Below are 18,821 nucleotides of genomic sequence, written 5' to 3'. Positions count from 1 at the left end.
AGGCGAAGGAGAACTGTATGACTGCAAAGACGAGTGGGCCATGGGAGATGGTGAGTTGGTCCGAGTTATGAATCGAACCCAGGACCTCTGTGTTGAGAACCACAGCTCTCTCTTTCTTTAAGACCTCTCTGGCGCAGTACCAACTGCGCCAGAGAGGTCTTCTGGAGAGGTCTTCTGGAGGTTCAGAGAGGACTCTTAAAGAAAACCTTCGAGCGATCATAAAAGCTTGGCTAGAGTTCTTGGAGTTTTAGTATATAATTCTAAAACAACGGAGGAAAGGAGACATATTTGTAAGGGTGTCTTATGTAATAATCAGCAATTGACTGACGTTGGGACCAACGTGACGTCCGGGTGATATAAGATATGGAGGATTTTCAATTGCAAAGTCATTTTGCACTAATTAATACGTCCCTATAAGATCAGCATTCGATAAATCTCTTGGACAAACGAATTAATGCATCAAAATAAATGACGCAATTACAATTGGATAGAAGCAGGCGTTACTTTGCGGAAGTTCATCATGATTATATAATGATTTATTTATTTTGCTATCATCCGCGAAAAGTCGACGAACCCATGCGACAACGTCACCCAGGTCCAACAAAATACTCTCTACGTACGTTTCACCCCGAAACCGGAGCATCCTCAGGAGATGTTGACTCTACAACGTGCAATTGCACGTTGTAGAGTCAACATCTAGAACATGATTTATTTATTTTGCTACAACAACCCAACAACTATTACCGGCTTTTACAACCCATTCCGAATAAATATAAGATAACCATCATTAAACTTAAGCATTCCACCCTTATTTGCGTCTAATTTCTCGGCTTATATTTCTTACATACCAACTACTAAGCATTAATGTTTTTAATTTAACCCATTTAACTTACCCAACCCCACTTAAATTTAAAAGACAGGATATAAGTTTCCGAAAAGGGTTAACGATTGCCATTAGATTACATGGTGATGAAAATAGCCGGGACCGGCTGTCGTCGATGTGTTTAGCTAAAACTATTACGTAATATTAAATACTAATTGTACATAGCTTGAAAGTTACTGTTCGTAAACTTACTGTTTACTGTTGTTACTGAGTGTGTTTAGCTGGTGTAAAGCTTCGGCCTTGGCTAGTTAGCACTCTACCGGCAAAGACGTACCGCCAAACAATATTAGATATGTTACTAGCGCATGAAAAATGAGGCGCTCAAAAGAGGAAATTTTACAACTCAATGTTAGTTGTGGTCAACAACAAAGGTTATTTAAACAAATACTGTTATAATACCTCGTTCCTCGTATCTTGTACCTCTAGTTGTGTGTTCAGGAAGTGTACACAGTCCTCGGTTCGAGTCTCGGGCTAGGAGATACTGAGCTTTTGTTTCTTTTTTTAAATTTTTTTTTGTTAATTCTCAGCTACGATTTTGAAAGTTGGTGGTATGACAACCGTCGTTTAATTGGTACCAGTGTATCATTTACAGCTATTTGTGAATTGTGGTCGTTGAAGAAGAAATATCAACCTAAGCCCGCAAAACCGCATTGGAACATCGTGGTTGGAGTAAGCACCATATCTCATTTGCTATAAGAAGGGATGCCTGGGCTGGCCTAGCCGTCAAAAGGCGGGTTGACGATGATGATGACTGAGTAACATTAAAATTTAAAAAAAAAACTAGTTAAACCACAAAATGGTAAAAAATGAGAGTGTTTTTCGTTATTTATTCTGAAATATCTCAGTGTAAAATTTGTCTGAATATAAACACCGATCCTTTGATTAGGAAACTGGACTAAAATAAAAACATTAAAGTAAAAGCAGAAACGAATGTGTTAAAGGAATCCTTAACGCTCCCTATAAATTTTACATGCGAGCTTTCGTGGAACGCGAATTTACTGCTTTTATTAGTTGGCTAACATTATCTGTACCATATACAAACAAAACCAGCTAAGTGCGACTCGGGATTCGCGCATGATGGGTTCTGTACCATATTATAATCTAAAAAAAAACACCATTGTTGTAACCTAAATTAAGAACTATTTTTACACGCTTTATATTAGCTTCATTTGTAGCTATGTAGGTATGTAAGAAAATCTTGGAATCTTAATTTGACTTTGATTAGGATGAAATTTTGCACACGCTCTGAGTTCTGATGATAATACACGACTAGCTAAGAAACGTCATTACAAATTCAATATGAGGCCGCCATATTGGATTTGTCATACCATACCATTTCGCATAGGTAATTATTATTTATCGTTCGTCACGAACAGAAATTGTAAATGTTTACCTCCGATCTAATGTAGATTTGGCAAAGAGATAACTCATCAAACTAAATGTCCGAATTATTTTATAATTTTTAGTGCGCGCTTAAAGCGTGTTTTTAATTTTTTAAACTATTATTTTTATTAGTAGGTAATTTTTATTAAAACGTTTTACCCTTTTAGTACGAAATCCTAAAAAGCAATAAAATGCAATAATTAAAAAAATAAAGCATATTTCCATCTAACGCTTTTACGCCACAGAATAAATAACAGTACAATCGCTAACAAACTAATATGCGACGGTTTTCATTTCGGATTGTTCATAAAATGTGAGTCGGGGATATGTGTAACAATAAAATAGTGCGAGAGGATTAATTTATTTTTAAAAACTTCACCGGACGCGTGCCATGTCGATGTCGGTCGGTTTTGTAACAATAATTTTCAGCGGTCAATGAATGTTAACAACGACTCCTTTTATGCTCGGATGCTTTTTTACATTTTTCGTGTTGTCTGTACGGAAAAATCAAAGTAAAATGATCATCTTTTACAATTAGAAGCCTTAGTACATTAAGATCAGCTATTAATAGCATTCAAATAGAGACAGAGTTTTTGTTACCTCCTACGTATTATATTAGTGATATTTTGTACCGTTTCCTAAGACAATATTTCCATTAACCGACGTTAATAATTAAGCTATGTTTACATTGTTTACAGTGTACATTTTTAAACCTTTTTTTGGGTTTATCTGCGGTAAAAGTAAAATAACTACTAACTGTAAGCAGATTCTTTCTATGATAACTTCCCTTCAAATCTATTAAACTGTTTACCAAGATTGTGTCTCAGGTTCGAGTTTAATGTCACAGTCATAGACTGCTTCACGATCGCTACATTTTCTTACTAGTACGTTTGACGGTTTTTTTTATTCTTCACAAGTTAGCCCTTGACTACAATCTCAACTGATGGTAAGTGATGATGTATCTAATCTAAGATGGAAGCGGGCTAACTTGTTAGGAGGAGGATGAAAATCCACACTCCTTTCGGTTTCTACACGACATCGTACCGGAACGCAAAATCGCTTGGCGGTACGTCTTTGTCGGTAGGGTAATAAAAAACATGTTATAAACGTTAATTAGGTATATATAGCATTTTAAATACGATGTTAACTTAGCATTTAATCAACTTGTGTGTAACGAAAACCGCAATGAACGTTCATCCTTACATTACTGAAAACTATATCACAAAGGAACGTCGTATATCTTGTCGCATATTTAATCCGATTAACATATAGCTGTGGCATTGTTAGCCCCATTGTACTCCGTTAAAAAAATACTAAATAATAGAATATATTTCACGTTTGTGTTTTCTGGAAAACTGCCAGTTAGTTGTTAACTTAAATACCATGACGGGATTGGAACTTAAATGAGCAAGTTGGGATTTGTAATTACGTTTTAATTAGGGATTTATCGTTATTTTATTAAGTATTCCACATTGTGGTTGGATTTACTTCCTTTTGCCTTTTAATTGCCATTACTATATCCTAATAATATTATAAACGCAAAAGTATCTGTATGGATGTTTGGATTTTTGTCATTCTTTAACGCCGCGACTGCTGAATCGATTTGGCTATAATTTGGTATGGAAATAGATTTTACTCTGTATTAACACTTAGGCTACTTTTTATACCGAAAAAATCCTTGGATTTACGAGATTTACGAAATCTTATGATTTTGATGGGTGAGTGTTTGTTACTCTTTCACGCCTCGACTACTAAACCGAATAGCCTGAAATTTGAAGTAGAGATAGATTATAGTCTGGATTAACACATGGGCTACTTTTTATCCCAAAAAATCCATAGATCCCGAGGGATTTGTGAGAAAGTAAATTCTACGCGGACGAAGTCGCGGGCGTCAGCTAGTTATGTTATAAACTAGCCAATGCCCCGCGGTTTCACCCGCTTAGTTCTTGTTAGAATACGGGGATAAAATATAGCCTATGACACTCACAAATAACGTGGCTTTGTAGTGGTAAAACAATTTTCAAAATCGGTTTAGTAGATCCAGAGATTATCCTCTACATCACCACAAATTTTACCTTATAAGTATAGATGGAATATGAAAATTAAGTAAATTATTTAGTACAAACCCGCATTGCACTACCACTTTGTCCCATAGCGACCTATTATCGCCATAATCTCACTATATCTGAAACAAATGAAAAATGTATTAAATACAAAATTAATTAATTAATTAAAAATTAAGTAACAAATATTACCGGTAACCAAAAACAAAGACTTTACTGATTAGTTTTTACCCAAGGTAAAAAATACAACTTCTATGAACCAGAGCTATGAATTAAATGTTTATTTATTAATTTATTTTTAAGAAAAAAAAATCACATTAAAACGTATGTAGTGAACGTTGGTATGAGAAAGTGTGTGTGTGTGAAAAATGTATGGTCGCACCGAGAATTTCAAAGAAAACCCAAATTTGACTTATGATTAGATTTAATATTAGAAACTACAGCTAAATTACAAGTAGGTGCCTGTTTACTCCAAAGTTGGGAGTAAAAGTGTTAACATAATTATTACATATTGTGAAAGAGTAGGTGACGCTCATACAATGGAATGCGGCCGAACAATGGGTGCAATCTTGCACTTTTGGCAAGGGCTGCCTCACGTACTCGCTGCAGGGTTGCCTCGCGTAACACCTCCCCCCGTAGAACAGCGCCTGAACACCTTTGATGTGAAGGAAGCTGGGGGTTGATCAGGGTCAAACCTTGTTCTGACTTCAGGGACTACAATTTCCGTTGGTGCTTCTTTAATAGATTCTTGGATACGCCAGTATTTCTTATAAATCAGGAACGCAATAAAGGACACACCAATTCCCACGATTATGAGATATAGTGGTATGGTTGTGTGGTATATACTGCTTTCGGTTGCTTCTAACTTTATATTTATCGGATGCTGCGCAGAAACTTTTGTGTTGATCTCATGTAGATGATTAAGGTTGATGGTATTTAACTCTATTGAAGTTGGTGATTGCAGCTGCGGTGATTCCTCTGAAGTTATATCCATAATCTTTAGTACTTGGCCTTCAATGTGATCGTTCATATTTGAGATGACGAAGTCTGATGTAGTAATAGAGCAACTCTTCGGAATAGTTGCAAGGTAGCTTCCTTTTAATTCTTTGAAGAGATCCTGTCCGCAGGATACACGCACTTTTGAGGGTGTGGGGAAGTGCATAGTATAGTGTTTCTCGTCGAGCTCGTCATAAGCTGGGCGATGAATAGTTACTCGAGCCGCTTTGCATGTTGTTATCTTCTGTTGCTCAGTGATGAGTTGATGGATGCAATCTTCAGTATCTCGGTTCTGTATTCCGCTGTTCTCGTTGCAGATGTACCACTTGCTGGTCTTCGGGCATTCAGCCTCTATGTACCTGAATTCTTTGCCGTATATTGCCAGGAATGGGGAAGGAGATATAAGGATTTCATTGAACTTATTAGGAATCATAGATAATCTAAACAAGGTATATATTTGAGGAAGAACTATTGGGAATTTAAGAACTATAATAATTTCATTATCTTTATAATAATAACCTACTCTAATTATTTCATAATATTCTCTCATATCAACCTCAATTATATTGTCGCTGTTATACAAACTTCGCAACTTGCTGAATATATTATTAAGCGATTTTCTCTGAATAATTGAATGATGTAAAGTCGACACTTTAATAAAGGCTAACACATTTTGCAATCTAAGTATCTCTTGCGAAATCGCATCGACGTTGTCGTCGATTATTAAGAATGTTTGTGCTAAATGTGCATATTTAACTAGGTTGTAGTCACGAGTAGCATCTGCCTGACTAATTTTGTAAATTAACTGTTCGATTTTTACCTGATTTTTAGTGATATTATCTATTATGTTCGAGTATTGAGTCATCCATTCCTTAGAGATGCTAACATGATTATTCAATTCTGTTGCTAACTGATTTTCGCTAGATTTAAGATCTTTAATCGCTTGATTATAATGCAATGCATCTGTTTGATCTAGGTTACCCGTTATACTCTTAACTATACTACCAAGTCCATCTACTAATCCTCGTTTTGTACGATGTATTTCGAAGCTTTGTAATTGTTCAAGCACACTATAAGCTTTGTTAGTTAAGTACTGAATATGGGGTGAAAATAGTGAGTTAGTTTTGTTACTAAGCACTGGTTCTATGGCATCTAGTTGGTTAATTACCGAATTAACTTTAGTCTCGATGTCTTGTAGGTTAATGGATTGGATGAATGAATGATAGTGTGATATGATTCTAGTAGGACCTAGTTTGAAAGGCAAAACACCAGGGCCTTCATCAAGGTTCTCAAGTTTTACTTCCTGCGTCCATACGGTTACTGGCAGGAGAAGTAGTAGTATTAGATGAGCCCTGCAACAATTGATTATTTTTAAGCACTCTTTTAAGTCGGGACTTAGCAACTGGTCCTCGGCTTTTCTTAGTGTAAATGTGTATCGGTAAATTGGCAGTGATTTCGTCACGCGTATATCGCGGGGCCAATTTTTGTCTAGGAGCAATGGGGTTTTTAATGTAAACCTGTTGCTCAGGGGAGTACTCTACTTCTGTTTCGCGATTACTATTGCGCTTATTAGTCATATCTGCTCGTTGTGAGGTACATGATTCATGAATTAAGTTATAGACTTTAGTCATTTTATATTTATGATCTGTCATATATTGCTGTAAAAGATGAGATGAAAGGTCAATATCAAATGGATCTCGTGGGTCAAAGTGACCAGTAATAATTTCTATTGGCTTACACTTAGTAAAGCTGTGTATAGAATTATTATATGCTAAAAGTGCGTAAGGTATGAGGTTAGTAGTTGCTTCGCTCTTATGTTCAAGTTTTAGTATGCGTAAATGTTCTAGTAAAGTTGAATGAAATCTCTCAACGATACCGTTTTCGTTAGGTGTGTGAGGTGCCACTCTATGATGCTGAATTTTATGAAACTTAACAAATTCTGTTAAAAGTTGATTTACAAATTCGGGTCCGTTGTCAGTCACTATAGTGATAGGTAACGAATGATGTGTGCAATAGATAAGAAATGCTTGAATAACGCTAACAGCTGTTCCATCGCGTAAGTAATACGCTTGAGCATATTTTGAAAACGCGTCTACTATGGTTAAGAATTTATCACCCTGTATAGTTAGTATATCCATGTGAATTAACTCAAATGGTTTACCGGGTGGTGGTACGATTCGAAATTGTTGTTTAATGGGATTTCGATCATACTTTGCCTGTCCACAGATAGTACAACCACTGATAAATTTAGTGATATGCTCTCTCATTTTAGGCCAGTAGTATCTACGTGACAAGGCTAGAAAACACTCGTTAATACCGCGATGGTTAGTTTTACCATCATGATGTTTGTTAATAATCTCCTGTTGTTTAAGGTATTCCGGAACATTTTCTAACTCTTTCCTTACAAGAACCAAGTTCATGGCTGAACTTTTAAAGTTATTTTGTATGATAGCTGTTATTCTAGTCATAGCGTCAGAGGGATTGACGAGTAAACCTGTCTTTATCTTAGGATGTACATATTCTCTAATCGCATTAATAACGTCTTGCTCTAAGCTAGATTCGGATAACTGAATAGATGTTTTAGTATGTGTATCAAAAGGCTTACTAACTACAGTCTTACCTTTGATATCACCCACGATATTAAAGATAATCTGCTTAGTGAACTTATTTAATGGTTCCTCTGAGATTGGTACTTCCAAGATGGGGTTTTCCGCATCAGTATGAACTGTGATGGTTCTAGAATCATCAGTGCCTTCAGAAGCCGTAAGGGTTCTGGAGTCATCTGACCTTATGGAAGGGTTTACAGCTATTGAACTAATTTCTTCGACATTTAACTGAATTCGAGATAGAGCATCAGCGTTTGTGTTATATTTGCCCTGTTTATAGACAACTTCGAAGTCGTATTCAGTTAATTTCAAACGCCATCTTGTAAGTCTCGAATTTGGCTCTTTTAAACTCATCACCCATTGCAAGGGTTTATGATCTGTTAATATTTTAAATTTCCGACCAAATAAATAGGGTCTAAAATACTTGGTAGCCCATACGATGGCAAGAAGCTCTTTTTCTATTGTACTGTGATTCAGCTCGCTAGAGTTCAGAGTTCTCGAGGCATAAGCGATAGGTTTATCTGAGCCAATAGTACCTTGGGATAACACAGCTCCAATAGCAACATTGGATGCATCAGTTGTTAAAATAAATTCCCTTGTAAAGTCTGGGTATTGAAGAATCGGGTCATTGGTCAAAAGTGTCTTGCAATGTTCAAAACACTTAACGTAGTTTTGGTCTAAGGTTATTTTAGAACCCTTTTTAAGGCATTGAGTTAGCGGTTTCGTAATACGTGCGAAATCGGGAATGAACTTTCTGTAATACCCTAAGAGACCTAAAAAGCGTTTTATTTCGGTAGGTGTTTTAGGAATAGGGTATTCCTTAATAGCCTTAATTTTATTAGGATTTGGCTTCACCCCGTCTCTGCATATGACGTGTCCTAGGAAATCGGTTTCCAACTTTAAGAATTCAGATTTATCCATCTGTATTTTAAAATTGGATTCGCGTAATCTATTAAATACTTTTTCGAGATTAACCATCATCTCTTGTAGTGACGTGCTAAAAACTATGATATCATCTAAGTAAACTAGGCAGATATTATTCTGCAGATCTCTTAGCACATTATCCATGACCCTTTGAAAGGTGGATGGGGAGTTTTTTAGCCCCATTGGCATTCTAAGGTACTCATAGTGTCCATTTTCAACATTAAATCCTGTTTTCGGGATGTCAGAGGGGTCCATTTCGACTTGATGAAACCCACTTGCTAAATCTAAAGTAGTAAAATACTGACATTTACCTAATTTATCTAATACGTCCGTTATGTTTGGGATCGGATATTTATCGTCAATAGTTTTTTCGTTAAGCTTCCTAAAATCTACAACTATTCGCCATTTAGTTTTACCAGACGCATCTGCCTTTTTGGGCACGACCCAGATAGGCGAACTCCATGCAGAATCGGATGGTCGAATAATATTCTGTTCTAGCATTTTTGCAATTTGTTCCTGTATTTCCTGTCGGTGGACATAAGGATAACGATAACTTTTGGTATATACAGGAACTTCGTCCGTCGTTTTAATACGATGTTTTATCTTGTTGGTGAATGTTAATGGTTCACCATCTATGTAAAATATATCTGCATAACGTGAACACAGTGCCTGAAGGTTAGCAAGTTCCTCAGGATTCAGATGGTCTGTTCTAAGCTTAGATAAAACTTCGGATACGCGCTCAGGAGAGTTTTGTACATAATTACTCTCAATGTTAAAAAATTCACCTTCAATCGGTCTATCCATAGAAAATATTATGTCATTATCAGAATTATTATGTACTTCAACCCAACCACGATTATTCTCTACCGCAGTTACGCAATCGGTAATAGTGCAGTTACACATGATTTCATCTTGTACTAAGACATCTCCATCTGGGATATTAATAGGTAATTTCACTAACTTAGACGATTGAGCAGGAATTATGTCTTCGTACAAGTTAACGTTACGAGAATCGTAAATTTGTAAAGGTATTTTTGCGTTTCTCGTTGTTAGTACTTTATTCTTAAGGTCTATGTTAGAATCCCAAGCAGTTAGTAAATCTAAACCTAATAACCCATCGAAGTACTTATGAAAATCGTACACGAATAAAGTCATGTCGCCTTGTTCCTTGTATTCATTAAAACAAGGTAACGTGATAGAATGATTATGTGAACTTGTAAAATTTGAATTTGTTACTTCGAATGGTTCATAGTTTAAAGGCCAATTATAGAAATAAGTTTGGACAGCTTGCGGGCTTATAAAGGATTGATTTGCACCCGTATCGATCAAGATTTTAAGAGGTGGATCTTTTATCTGAACATACATAAGCTGTCTTTGCGTTTGCAAATTTATTTCTATTTTTGCTTGTCTGTATTGGGACGCTTCTGAAAATCCTCCTGTGTAGAAGAAGGATCCTCTACTTCCTCTACTGTCATGCTATCAGTGTACTCGCAATCGGCTTCATAGTATTCAGGGTATTGCTCGCATGTATAGTAATAAGGTTCGTATTCGAGATAGGCGTTATCATAATCGTACAAATAACCTAGCTCGTTGAGATTTACATCGCGAGATTTGAAATAGTTAGACGGCGGCGGGTTGCCATGCTGTCTCCAATCGTGTCCAGTCATCGGCATTTGTCTCTGGACAAAAGGTGTTACACCACTCATAGGACGCGGGGAGTTATAATTGAATGTCTGATGCTGAGGTCTCGGAGGCATTCTGAACACATTACTTCCCGGTTTATAATTAGGTGGGGGTGCACGGAACATTTGTTGCGTACGTGTTGTACCCCTTGGTACCAGGCTCGGACCAGGTCTCCAGCCTTGCGAACCTTGGTTCGTCATGCCTTGCTGACATGATGGTCCAGGCATGTTATTATAACCCGGTGTCATTGGAGGGTTAAAAGATTTTACTGGTGGAACATTGTTAAAATGATTAAAAGGAAGTCTAAAATTCATAGTAGGTGGCGGTAATTGTCTGTCTGTCAAGTCTTTCTTATACGGTCCACCGTCATTGCGTTGTTGAATATAGAGGGTGTTCAATTCCTCCTGTACGAATTGAAGTGCTTTTTCCATAGAATTAGGTCGCATACAACGAATCCTAGAACCTAGTGGGTCTTTTAGTCCTCGTAGAAAGGCTTGTAGCGTCAACTTGGAATATAATACCCTTTTCGCCTCGACTGTAGTTGGTATGGTTTCATGCAGACTAATAAAGGTAATTATTGTACTGAACAAGTCTTGGCATCTTTCATAGAACTCTTGGGGACTACTATTGCCTTGACACTGAAGAGATAAATCATTATAAAGTGCGGTCTCATCGCGTTGATCAGCAAAATTATTAATTAGTGCATTTCGGATACCGTGCCAGTTATCAGGAACGCCATAGGAGTTTATAAGCCTAGCAGCCGGTCCTGTTACTTTATTAAGGATGCCGTTAAATAATGCCAAATTGGATAAATCGTTACCAGGCTCCGATTTAAAATGCGTTAATACTAATTGATCACATAGATTGATAAATCGCGTCAGGACATGTGGATTACCATCAAATTCGGGCACTAATCTAAGCGACTTGAAAATAGTATCTGTATCGTTCGACATGTCTATATTTCTATTCTGGTCTATTGTACTATTCCTACTATTCTTATTTCTAACCCTAGTACGTTGTTTCCGTGAATGGAAAATCTTGTAAAACTAAAAATAATTATTAAATTTTAATTAATTAAAAATCGATAATTAAACTCGGAATTAATAAAGGATAGGAAATACTAAAAATAAGGATGGCAAATACTTTAAAGATTCAAAGTACTTACATTTGGTTTTTCTCTGATGAATCTATGTCCGGATTCTTCTCGGCTAACCACGATGTAGATTCGATGATCGCCGGGTCAGGTACTTCAGTTCCCTAATTCCCTAAGCGATCCTACCGACTGCGCCAAAAATGTATGGTCGCACCGAGAATTTCAAAGAAAACCCAAATTTGACTTATGATTAGATTTAATATTAGAAACTACAGCTAAATTACAAGTAGGTGCCTGTTTACTCCAAAGTTGGGAGTAAAAGTGTTAACATAATTATTACATATTGTGAAAGAGTAGGTGACGCTCATACAATGGAATGCGGCCGAACAATGGGTGCAATCTTGCACTTTTGGCAAGGGCTGCCTCACGTACTCGCTGCAGGGTTGCCTCGCGTAACATGTGTGTGGTTGAGTGTGTATGTGTTAAGACAGTGTGTGCTAAGTAATTATTTACTTTCCGCTAGATGTCGCTTAAAAGTAATTTTTGAGTATCGGAATAGGTCAATTTGTGAGTAGATATAGCTTATTGTAGCTATCTGTAACTCTGGTCATTACCGAGTTCTTAGTGATTAATTTAATGATTTATGTTGTCCATTGATCATTATCAAACCACATTAGGCTCACTGTTGACGCACTGTAGAGCACGAGTCTCCTCTCAGAATGAGAGAGGTTAGGCTTTAGTCCACCACGTTGGCCCAATGCGGATTGGCAAACTTCACACACATAGAGAATCAAGAAAATTCTCAGATGCAGATGTCCTTCACTGTTTAAGACACGTGGTATTTATTTCTTAAAATGCACATTACTTAAAAGTTGGAGGTGCTTCACCGGATGCGAACCTACGCCCTCCGAATCGAAGGCAGAGAAATTCACTAGGCTATCACGCATCTCTCTTGTCCATTAGTGACTGTTTAATTTCATCATCACAAGGATCATGTAACACAAATTAATCAAAGTAATTTTTATCATAGATATAAATATTACTTTTTGTAAACAACATTCCAGTAGACATTTACACATTAAACCACATAGCTGATTATATAATTAACCCTGGTGAAGAGTAATTTCGATTACTATAGCAGTATTTAATATGCAAATCAAATTACTGGATACAAACTGTTTTAATACGACTGTTATTCAGGATTAAACCTATATTTACGTAAAGGCACCGCACACTGAAAAATCATATAATTTTCAGGATTTCGCAGTTTACAAATCTAAACCAACGATTTTCGACAATTACATATATTGATATGAATTTAGCTACTCCACTAAGCGCACACATGTACAATTTTGTGTTTCATCATCATCTTCATTATCAGCCAATGGACATCCACAGCTGGTGCTGGACATAGGCCTCTTGCATGGACTTCCAAACACAACGGTCTCAAGCCGCCAGTATCCAACGATTCCCTAAAACCCGCTTGATATCCTCGGTCGGTAGACATTTTGTGTGAGACAAAAGATATGATTAATATTTAAAAAAAAAAAAAATTGGCTTATTAAAAAAGTTAATTTGATTCCCCGAGGTTTATTTATCAAGTCGACAGCAAAGTCGCATCATACAGAATGCATGGAGCGCTATTTTCTAGTGTTCGACTACCGGCGAGCATTATGTGGAAAAATGGGTCAGGCGACACGTTGTACCCAGTCAGGCAAATTTTAAAGTCGAGTTACTCTTTGTTCACACATTGGATATTTGCAATATCGGCATTTCACCGCTAGGCTGTGGCAGAAATCATTTTTATTTTAATATTTCTTAAAGTATTTGTGACGTGACTGATAGCAGCGACAGTGATTGTACCAATATTGTGTAGCAGAGGAAACACCTCGAGAAGGTCGCGGGACTTGTGACCTTGAGAGTAGGTTTAAGGAAACCCTTTACATTCCATCAACTCAAGATGAGTTCCCTCGCCTATATGTTCTCTATTCCCAAAACTAAACTACTTATAAATTACAACACAAAACATTATCAACAATTATAACACAAAACATTTATGCACAAAATCACTAACGCGACTGGCAGCGTGACGGTGTCTATGCTGTCTAACAAACAACTGAGCTCAAGCCATCAAATACCCAAAATATTTATACCAACACTGATACCTCCCCTCTACAATAACATAAATAATGAATGTTAATACTACCTGTAATGGAGGAACTTATAATACATTCATTAATAGGTCAATCCATTCATCGGGTTACTGCTTCATTGAACTATGAAGGATAACAAAGTGTGTTTTGTGTCCGCACACACTTGTACACTTGCATTTTAAAATCCATTTTATCAAATTCAAGTCTTTACTTCTTCAAACTCAAGTTTTTCTGACACTTTTTTCACATTATTTTTTACAGTCAGGTTTTTTAATTTTCAGTTAATTTATTGGCAAACATCTGTTCTATTTGTAATTTTGAAAAGCATGCAAAACTAACTTAGCCTTGTTGAATATTTTTCTTTCTATACTAAGAGAAATGCAGGTAATAGGAAAACTTACAACGTGTAGTGTAAAAAGTGGGGTTTGAACCTAGAATCTCTGGGATTTTACCATTTTCCAACCGTTGAGCTACGTTAAGACTTATGAAATCTTTTGATCTGAAATTATTGTAATTAAATAAAAAATCAGATAAGCTAAGCTACTAGCTTTACTGTAGAAACATAAGAATCACGATACAGGTAAGCATTCATTACGGTAACAATTCTGTAACCAATAGGAATAATTAACACGCACTCCAAACAGAACTCGCGTGAGCCGAGTCAATGAAAGAAGCCGGTAGTATTACATTAGCTTTCTAGTAACAGAATTTTAATAGTTTACCTTTAATACAAGTTATTTACGAGCACATAGGAAGTAGAAAAAACAAGAATAAATTTTGATCTTGGCTTGAAATTTTTAATAGCAACTGACTATTGCGATCTCATTTTACGTTAAGTTACTATATCATTTGGAATGGTAACATTAATTACTAGCTGACGTCGCCAGCGTGGTTCCTGTTGCCTTTCAATACGGGGATAATATATAGCCTTCCTCGTTAAATGGGCTATCTTACACTGAAAGAATTTTTCAAATCGGACTAGTAGTTCCTGAGATAATAGCTTTCAACCGAACAAACAAACTCATCAGCTTTATAATATTAGATTATCAACGCAGCATCATACCGGAATGATAAAACATTTTTTTTTATTCTTTACAAGTTAGCCCTTGACTTCAACCTCACCTGATGGTAAGTGATGATGCAATCTAAGATGTAAGCGGGCTAACTCGTTAGGAGGAGGACGTAAATCCACACCCCTTTCGGTTTCTACACGACATCGTACCGGAATGCTAAATCGCTTAGCGGTACATCTTTGTCGGTAGGGTGGTAACCACGGACGAAGTCACCGCCAGACATTTCAATCGGCCCAGCCGGGGATCGAACCCAGGACCTCCGTTTTGTAAATCTACTAATTTAACAATATAGGTATTTTTTAATGGTCCTTAATAAAAAAGTAAAAGTAGGTAAAAGTTTAAATAATTAACTAGAATGCCATTATATGATTATAGCTTTACAACCTACCGCAACGTTACCAACGCAATAACAAAGAACGTAAAATGAATTATACTTTTTACTATAATTTTACTAACGCTTAAGAGAATTCTAACTAGCGATTTCCAGCTAAACTATCTTGGTAATTATTATTAGTAAACTACATACAAAGAATTGAAATTTATTATAGTCTGTATTTTGTTTTCATTGAAAAGCGTGACATTGACGAATAAACAAATTAAAATTCAGTAAATGTGAAAAACACTAAAAAAATATATTTTCGGTACAGTTAATCTCGAAAAGTTTTCTATTCATAAATATTTTTCAAGAGTAATATTTCTTATACTTTCTCTCAGAAAATAAACAGACCTTAACTAAAGTGATATTGGAAAAACCTTTGACCGCGGGTAAACGGCCTACTTAATCTCTATTCGATTAAATACTCAGCTTACGTACAAGAAACCGGGATAGCTGCTTAAGTGAGCGAAAGATCAAAGAGTCTATGTGACGCAGGTAGGAAAATGTTTGGTGCAAAGAAATTCCGTTTTCAATTTTCGTAGCTGACAATCAGAAATTCGTATTCTGAGATAAATTCAAGGATGTTGAGAAAAATATAACAAATAGATAGTAGACTAAATAATATTCATAACCAGCCTGAATCATGAAACTTAAAAAAGAACTGGAAATAAAGAAAGTACTTGTACTGTTATGTAATCGTATTCTGTGGTTATACTTATTTTTTTTAAATACACTTAATAAAGTAAAAACCAGCGCACATTTGACGATTGATAGGGTCGTATATTTGTTACTAATTTACTATTTCACTAATCATCAAGAGGCGTTCAGAGACAAGCAAATGTTAGCGAGCTCCAATGTGCTTCGAGATGTTCTTTTAAACGAATGACATTACAGAACTATGGCCAAACTCGTATATGGCTTATGCATAATTTCTTATGTGATTCATCATCATCATCATCATCATTTGATGTAAGTCCACTAATAGATGAACACCTCTTCTTGTAAGGATTTATAAACACCACAGTCTTAAGCTGCCGGCATACAGCAGCTCCCAGCAAGGCCCTTGATGTTGTCGGTCTACCTAGTGAAAGGTAGACAAACACCTTTTACTAGGTAGAGCTTTCCGATGCGGGTTCGTCATTACAGCACATTCGGATCCTAACGTCCATCAGTAATTGTGTGAAGAGATAAAAAAAATTCCTGGATACGCTTTAGACTGTACCACGCTAGGTGTGCGCCAGGCCTAAATACCCATCCCGCGTCGGTATAGAGAAATCTATGGTGCTTAAAATTAATTTATGCTAATCTCTGTAACTACTGAAATAGTAACAGGTAGATTAAACTTAAGGCAACAGAAATAGTCCTATATTTGCTTCTTAACCCCCGACGCTAATAGAAGGGTGTCATAAGTTTGACATGTCTGTCTGTCAGTCTGTTTGTGGCAACATAGCTCCCGAATGGATATAGCGATTTCAGTTTTGTATGTAAGGTTTATGTGCGAGTGTTCTTAGACATGTTTTAACTAAATGTCTGCAAATATACTCGAGTGGGGTCTCAAATTAAAGTGCACTGAAAGAGAATATTGATGACCTAATCTTTCGAGGGTTTTTCAAAATTTTTAGTTTTATAGCGGACGCCCGCGACTTCGTCCGCGTGGAATGGGGATGGTGACTAGGTTTGAATATATTGATTTTTATGATACATTCGGGTACATAAGGTCAATGTTAACTGATTTATACATAAAAAGCAAAGATCGTCTGGATATTTGCAAAATAAATAAGATTATAAAATTTCAAAATCTATTATTTTTTTTTTATCGTAATTAGATGAAAATTCATAAAGTTTTAGCTTCCTTACATTAAATGTGATATTTTTCAATAAATGAACTATAGATATAAACGCACAAATAACAAAGATATTAGTAATTTTGTTTGAATGCCCATACAAACCTAACGATCAGCGAGCCAACGACGTCACTAAATCGTGCCATTTTGTATGGAGTGTTTTTCAGGGATCCGCGGCAGCGCCGCAAATCTGACCCTTTAAATCCCTCTAGCTCCGAAAGTAATGATCGCAGATACCCTGTTACTTTTACAAAATTGCTTTGCTATTAGTATACTCTTAATTTATATACAATTTAAAAAACTGTCATCATCAGGGATGAAATGTGTTAATTCAGAGTAAAATCTATTTCCATTCCAAATTTCAGCCAAATCGCTTCAGTAGCCGCAGCGTAAAGGAGGAAGCAACATACTTATAAGGAGGAAACACACTTTCACACTTACACACAAACTTTAGCCTTTATAATATTAGTGTGATAGTGTGATGAAACGAAACATAGGGGTAAAATATATTGTTTTAATTCCAAAACGAACTACAAAGTTGTGTACGTCTACCAGAAATAGACAAATTAAGAGTTAAAACAACAAATATTTCAAGCTCCGTTGGTTTCAGTTCTGGGAAGGTGAATTTTGTCAACGAATTAACATAAAGCAAGGAGACAATTAATTATAGTATTTCAGACGTAATTCCTTTATTGTAGCGTTAAGGACTCGCAGATTTAATACCGCATTTCTAGAATGTCGGACCCTGAAAAGTGAAAATTTATTACATTATGTAGGCCTTTAATGAAAATTCGTAGCAGTAAATGCATAGTGTCTGTATTTAAAAAAGTTTTCTACGTTCTCTACGTGTGTGTAGTCTGCCAATACGCATTGGTCCTGCGTAGTGGACTATTGGTCTCATCCCTCTCATTCTGAAAGGAGACTTGAGTTCAATAATGACCCGAAAATGGGTTGTTATATGATGATGATGATGATCATCATCATCATCATCATATCAGCCGATGGACGTCCACTGCAGGACATAGGCCTTTTGTAGGGACTTCCAAACATCACGATACTGAGCCACCTGCATCCAGCGAATCCCTGCGACTCGCTTGATGTCGTCAGTCCACCTGGTGGGGGGTAGGCCAACACTGCGCTTACTAGTGCGGGGTCGCCATTCCAGCACTTTGGGACCCCAACGTCCATCGGCTCTTCGCACTATGTGCCCCGCCCATTGCCACTTCAGCTTCGCAACTCGTTGAGCTATGTCGGTGACTTTGGTTCTTCTGCGGATCTCCTCATTTCTGATTCGATCACGCAGCGATACTCCTAACATAGCTCGTTCCATCGCCCGCTGTGTGACTCTGACTTAATGATGATAATAATATTAATTTTATTTCACGTTTAAAACTTTGTTAAAATGAATCATGAACCGGTTTTCAAGTTAACAGGCGACAATGAATTACCGACCTCATTAACGGTGTGTCACACTTACAAACAATCGGCGCGGCAATCACGAGGGTTAAATATCCCAACTTGATTGTGATAATGAAAGCAATAATTCAGTTCAATGAAACAACAAAAAGCAATTTCATCGAAGTGCCTTTTTATTGATGGGAACACGAGAGTTTAGTCATTGTGATCGGGAAATACAGTCCTATCAAATACATTATTAATTTTATCATTTAGTGTTATTTCTAGTGATAATGACTATCATTTAAAGTCTGCAATATCAAAATATTATTAACAAGCCGACGCCCCA

The 18,821-nt window shown here is 36.5% G+C and overlaps 1 protein-coding gene across 1 annotated transcript in view; it reads right to left on the bottom strand.

The window, feature by feature from the left end:
* Positions 1-18,821, bottom strand: part of LOC112046646 (suppressor of lurcher protein 1) — a 412,265-nt gene that overhangs the window by 361,353 nt on the left and 32,091 nt on the right. The window contains exon 2 of the mRNA XM_052883831.1: positions 4,393-4,451. Coding sequence (XP_052739791.1) covers positions 4,393-4,419 — 27 coding nt within the window. The 5' untranslated portion in view covers positions 4,420-4,451. The remainder of the gene's footprint in view (positions 1-4,392; positions 4,452-18,821) is intronic.

The sequence above is a fragment of the Bicyclus anynana genome, chromosome 10 (genome assembly GCF_947172395.1).
Source record: "Bicyclus anynana chromosome 10, ilBicAnyn1.1, whole genome shotgun sequence".
NCBI classification, from domain to species: Eukaryota; Metazoa; Arthropoda; class Insecta; order Lepidoptera; family Nymphalidae; genus Bicyclus; species Bicyclus anynana.
Note: the sequence above shows the minus strand (reverse complement) of the source record. Positions and strands in the feature narration are given on the sequence as shown.